The sequence below is a fragment of the Phoenix dactylifera genome, chromosome 2, assembly GCF_009389715.1.
Source record: "Phoenix dactylifera cultivar Barhee BC4 chromosome 2, palm_55x_up_171113_PBpolish2nd_filt_p, whole genome shotgun sequence".
Classification (NCBI taxonomy): domain Eukaryota; kingdom Viridiplantae; phylum Streptophyta; class Magnoliopsida; order Arecales; family Arecaceae; genus Phoenix; species Phoenix dactylifera.
In genome coordinates this window covers 9288335-9294663 of record NC_052393.1, presented here as the reverse complement: position 1 = coordinate 9294663, position 6329 = coordinate 9288335, and the positions used below count along the sequence as shown (strand labels likewise).

The following is a 6329-nucleotide window of genomic DNA, read 5'->3' as shown; positions in this document are numbered from 1 at the left end:
ATTTTGCATCTTAGAAGCTAATAGATCGATCCTTAGAGAATATGAATGTAAAGCTAGAGATATAATTAAGATATATACTTTGATGACTTTAGGTTCAATTAAGAGGCAACATGTTGTATGCTTTTTCTTTTTCATTTTTGAGAACTAGGATGGGATGAAACCTAAAAGAAATTCGGTGAGAGAGGGACAACAAGCACACTTTAAGCAAACCGTGAGCCTGATAAACATAAGTTAATTAGTGGGTAACATGTATAATCCACATGCTCTATGATCAATGGGTCAAATCAAGGTAGCTATAAATGCATGGTTATTCGATTGTTCATACTTGAATGCTTTGAGTCTGAAAATAAAGGTGGCAATACTTAACTCATTTAGCATGTTCAACTTAATTCATCTCGATATAAGTCGGGTAGGCTTACCTGTTTAACTCAACGATCAGGTTTATGCATGGATTTTTGACCTACTTAATTCATCTCGATATACTTGGCATGTTTTTTTAAGTATTGAAAGCATTTAAATCCACCGGGCTATATCACTACGATTTTACTTCTATCCAAGTAAGCCACCAATTAAGCATTTGATGCTTTGCTCTAGTCAGTATCTCCATAATATGGGTCATGAATCTCTAAAACTTCTGCTTTGCTATTTTCGGATGCAAACAGCGCACGCTAAATATGTGTGAAAAAGAGTCATGTACGGCAAATAGAAAATAACTGTAGGCGTTCTTAAAGCAGATGCGACCAATCGATTCTTCAATCAATGAGATTGTTTTTTAGCTGCAACCTGTCGTCCGGCCGCATACTACCAAGATTGCAAAATAATAATGATAGGCTTTCAGAAGTTCACCAGTTGTTTTCCTAAATAACCACCACACGACCTTGCACCCACTGCACCCTACACTCCTCTCCAACCCCAACTAAAAGCATGCGAGTACTTCCCATCCTTCCATCCACTCTCCTTAAATCCAGTAAATTCAGACAGTAGCAAACGGAGAATGCATGCACCTCAGTCGTTTAAGAGTTGAGCCAACCCTTCTGCAAATTTTTAAATAAAAATACCAGCTAAAAAGACATATGTCTGATATGCGAAACATCCATAGATTGAATTGCTTTCTTTGGGCCGTTCTTGGATTAGTGTCAGAGTTCTTATGTAGTTTTTTATTTTCTAATTTTATTGGTTACATTCATATTCGATAATAATAAAAACATCCCTATGATATGATATAGGGGGCAAGACCCTAACGTTACCACAGCTCATGCACGACCACACCCGGAGGTTGGTGTTGGTATCGACCACATGGCTCGAAATGACGAGCCTCCCACCCCACTCTCCGGAAACAATTAGTACACCCATCAGCTACGGAGCTCCAGGCACCAAATCTTGTAGCGGGCACCTCTCCCTTTGACACGTCTCTCGTTTGACATCGGGTCCCAAGCGTGCGAGCCCCGATGTCTTCCAAATCATACACCGAACCATTTTTACCTGATGTCGTCGGCCGGGGCGGTGGCGGTACCGCCGGTCAGCGTCTGGCTCGGGGAACCAGAATTCCTGGTCCCCATTGACCGACTTTCCAAAACGTGTGGTCGTTCTTCCCCTCCCCTTTTTTCGGGGTTGCATCTTTGGCGCGAAGGAAGGAAGCACCCCTCCTTCGCGTGAATCCACCGTTAGATCATCTGCGAGATGGGGTGAATCCTTATCTCGCGCGAAGAGAGGTGAGCCCGGGTTCAGATTGCATCTTTCCCACTCACGACATCAACCGTTGGAACATACTTTGTACAGATCTCAAAGCAGTCCGAGCTTCCTCTTCCATCTGCCTCGTAGCGGCTATGGCACGATCCAACGGGGTAGATCGCAAGAAAGAGGTGAATCATTCTTTCCTGCCGAAGATACAACCCGAACCCCTCACAAGTATTCAGCTCCACACGTTTAATATCTCTTCCTCCGCTCTCATTGGCCTCGCCCTCTCTCTCTCTCTCTCTCTCTCTCTCTCTCTCTCTTCTCCTCCAAAAAGTATCGAACCCACACAACCATTTAGCTCCCGCCCCTGGCCAACCTCAAAGCCACCATTTCCACCCCTTCCCCCCCCAGGCCACTGGTCATCCGTGGGTACATGACCGCCGCCATGTCGTCGTCCGAGCTATGCAACGTGTGCCGCGGCACAAGCGACGCATGCCACCAGTACTACTGCACCGATCTCAACCACACGATTCCGATGTGTTCCCAGCCAGGTCGCCCGCATGAAGGGCAACACGAGCTCCAGTTCTTCGGGCACGACGACAGCGACGCTTGGCTTTTTAACGATCCCAAGGCTACGGAGCCGCAGCATGAAGAGAGGCCGCCGGTGGCTCCCGCTTTCAAATACTTCGATAGCTTCCGCGAAGCTTGCAGCAATCCTGGGCACGGGCTGACCTTCGATGTTTTCTTAAGCACGCCCAGCCCGCCGGACTCCATCCCGGCCTCGACGGAAGGTTCGGCCATGGGGCTGCCCGCGACGACCGCTCCCATCGTGAGTGGTTCGATCCTCTTGATCTCGTAGCAGTTTTATGATTTTGAGGTCGGAGGTCAGAATAATTGAAGTCCAATATCCTTCTTCCTTCACTCTCCATTTCGATGATTTCGTATCTTTATGCAGAGATTAGAGTCTTGATTTCATGTTTGTTAAAAATAAGCAGGAGCTTTTTTTCGGTTTTCAAATATTTACTAACGGTAATTTCATATTAATATATATATATATATATATATATATATATATATATATATATATATATTGTTTTTTTTTTGCTGAAATGGAAGTATCATACAGAATGTGTATGAATACAACCAAGAAAATCAATATATATTTTGTTCAATATTATATTATATTTTACTTTCCTATTTTTTAAATTATTGGAAATTTTTCTGAATAAAATAAATTAAGTTTAAACTTAACAAAATAGATTGAAGAAAATCTCTCTCAATCTTCTTTTATATGGACATAATTCTCTCCTCAAATGCTTAATAGGTGCACTTGAGTTGACTCACTTAGTGGTTAATTTATTCTCACAATTCTTTTCTCTAATTACTTGAGATTTTATTCAGATGAATGGAAAGTATGATCCCATTCTCTATTTATAGATATGAAAGGATGGCAATAAATGGGTCTTTAAGCATCCTTTCGCCGAATATATCCTACCACATGATCTATCCAATTATCAAAGATCATGTCTCTTGGAATTACCATTAGATCGGATGCATCTTTACATAAGAGAACATCTCCTCATTTGTGGGAATCTTTCGAGGCATCCATTTGCAAAACATCCGTTCATCATGTCTTGTGAGGAGAGAAGAGAAATGAAGATAAAGTTAATCTTTATCCATTCAAAAGTTCTAGTTATTTGGGTATCTAAGATAAGTTTTTATATTTAAGTAGGCTTATGTTTTGTTTAATATCAACTATTCTTAAAATCTCAAAATTTTGAATTAAATATATTATTGTTAAGATGCATAATTTAAAATTTTGAAAGTTAAATAACACATAAAATGCATCTGGATCAAAAATACTATGCAATAGGTAAAGGTATCTTGCAAGTTTGAATCTTAGTGTTGACATGTTTCTTTTATACAGCTCTTGGTGAATAAAATTTTGAACTAAACTTTTTGATATAATGTCACATACCACACATATAGTATTAGCTATTATTAGGTTTATTCGGGTTAGCTCTTTTCAGCCTCGTGCTAGTTTCTTGGTTTCATTAGTGCTTTAGAGATAGCCCATTTCCATATGTTGCAACTCCACAACCACACTCATATAGATGAGTCTTTCGAGGATGATTGCAATGCTGAACATCCAACAAAATAAGCTATGGACCCATTAAGGATAATTAGCCTTCCTCTTACCCTTGATTAAAAAATACTTTTATTTCTTTTTCCCATATATATATATATATATATATATATATGAGGAGTTATCATCAATTTCTTCTTTGAATTGTGCAACTCCATGTGAGCTCAATTTGTAAATTGATTAGTTATTTGCCCTCAGTTTATTCTAAGGAGAGACCGAGAGCTCTTTGTCTATCATTCATGTGATCCATCAGATCCACATTGCACCGTAGGACAGCTCTAGTGGAGAGCTATAGGAGAAAATTTTGAAAGATAAATTAAGAAAAAGAACACATTGAATCACTTTCCATCCTGTGATGACCATTTGTGGTCCTTGTTGTGAATCAAAAGAAGCCTATTTGTTACATAGAGAACGACTGAATCCAAGTGAAAGTACGCCCTTTCATTCCTCATTCATTGCTCTTGTCTAGTCTTAATTCCTATTGATTTTGACAAAATTTCAGCGAATTAAGTTGGAAATGGACTAAAAGGTTATCTTGCATCGTTTTCAATCAATGATATTCTGCCACTGCATCATCTTGCGCGTTCATAGATTTACCACAACCATCCTATTGTTTTGCTGATCTCACCAAAATCTGATTGTCTGTGTACATAATGACAACAATAATGTTTTTTCCCCATATATATATAATTCATTTTCCTTAAAAAATCAATCATTTTGATGAACTTCTTTGTTTTATGTTTTTCTTATTTTTTTAAAAAAAAAATGAGTTCGGATACATAAATGCATTTAAAATGTGCCTTTTACCTTATCAAGTTTGAACCTTGGCTAATTTGCATACATCCCCCCTTTGTTTTGGGGGATGTAATATATTTAGCAACAAAAATTAAAACAAAGCTGACTTTGTTGAAAAGGTTGATTGTATTGTGCTTGGAGATCTTCCCTCTCAAATACTTGCTGGCTAGCTACATTTTCAGTAGCATATCTTTAGATTCTTCATGCAAAAACTGCTGAATGTTATCCAAATTCTGAAATTTGATGGAATTCCATCTTTTCTTTAAAAATGAATAAGAAAATCTCATCCAAAATTTAACGATGACAAAAAAGCTAACAATGTCCGGGCACCTAGTAATTGAAGATGCTTCAAGTTACTGATATCACAAGGAGTCAAAGTCACACTCAAGTGTAACACAACACCCCAAGCAGCTTTCAGTAACTGCAATCCGACTTATAAATGTTTTGGCTGCAGGATAAGTTGCAGCATTTGAACTGCATTTTGCAACTAAAATTATGGACATCTATACTACATAATTGCATCAAAACAAAAGCGTCCGCCTATAGCAACCGAACATGCAAATTTTTTTTTTCCTTCTTTTCCTTTTTTCTTTGAGAAGAAATTAGGCAATTAAACTTGCAAGATTGTTATTGTGACCATTCCTTTGGACTTGTAGGCAAAGCAGCTATCCGTTAGTTATAGTTTTAACATCTCGTGAATTCTTTTTTTTGTTGTTGTTGTTATTGTTGTAGATGTCAAACGGGAGGAGCAAGGAGGTTTGCGATGTCAAAGTTTCCAGCCAAGGCGACCCCAACTTGGAGAGAGAAGCCAAGGTCATGAGGTACAAAGAGAAGAGGAAGAAAAGAAGGTACGAGAAGCAAATACGATATGCATCAAGGAAGGCATACGCTGAAATGAGACCAAGGATCAAAGGGAGGTTCGTGAAGACTCCTGAAACAAGCCAGCCAACACCTGAGCCTCCTCTTAATTATGACCCTGCAGATAGGCTTGACCTTCGATGGTTCCATTCCTAACAGGCAGCAACCACTACCATAATAAAGAAATAATGGATATTTAACTTAAACATTATGCTGTACCGTTTGATCAATTGTTTTAGGAATGTACCTGATGATCTGCTTGCTTATTTGCTAAACAGAATAGCTTTCTTTTGCCTTTCTGTGTGTTTATAGTGTCTGAGTGACTAACTTACCGACTGATTGCGTGCGTGTGCCTGCGTGCGTGCGTGTGTGTGTGTGTGAGAGAGAGAGAGTTAGGCCTGTACACACAAGAAAAGACCAAAAGTTTGGCCAATGCTCTCACATAGGTAGAAGATGACCTCAGGTTATTTTACAGCCTACCTATGTTATTTCCTAGTTGCATGATTGCAACTAGAGTTGGAGGTCCAATGCCATTAATATGCCACTTTTGTGGATTGTCTTATAGTAGATAATGAGTAACATATATTACGATTTTATAGCTATGTTTGGGCTTGAAGATGGAGTTCAATTAAGGTTTACGGTGTTGTAGCAATCAATTTTGCAGGTCCAACAATCAACATTGGTTTGTTGGGAATATGTTCATCCAGTTTAAGAGTAGAACGAGGGTTGCAAATGTACAAATATTGAGAATGGACTGTGCTTAAGGGTCAGATGTATGCAGTCGCACTGCATGGGGAGAAAATTTTGTGTGTTTCGAACTCATAACACTAATATTATAGTGGAGCGAGGGGAG

General features: G+C 39.1%; 1 protein-coding gene across 1 annotated transcript; it reads left to right on the top strand.

Annotated features, from left to right (window-relative positions):
- Positions 1-1976: 1976 nt before the first annotated feature.
- LOC103697977 (transcription factor GHD7-like) lies at positions 1977-5775 on the top strand. Its single transcript, XM_008779924.4, has 2 exons — positions 1977-2506; positions 5351-5775. The coding sequence occupies exons 1-2, from the start codon at positions 2111-2113 to the stop codon at positions 5630-5632; spliced, it is 678 nt and encodes a 225-aa protein (XP_008778146.2). The 5' UTR covers positions 1977-2110; the 3' UTR covers positions 5633-5775.
- Positions 5776-6329: the final 554 nt, after the last annotated feature.

Bases quoted from the DNA above. Each gene is read 5' to 3' on its own strand.
- LOC103697977 (XM_008779924.4), top strand. From the start codon at position 2,111: ATGACCGCCGCCATGTCGTCGTCCGAGCTATGCAACGTGTGCCGCGGC. The intron at 2,507-5,350 runs GTGAGTGGTTCG...TTATTGTTGTAG, and splicing joins CCGCGACGACCGCTCCCATC to ATGTCAAACGGGAGGAGCAA.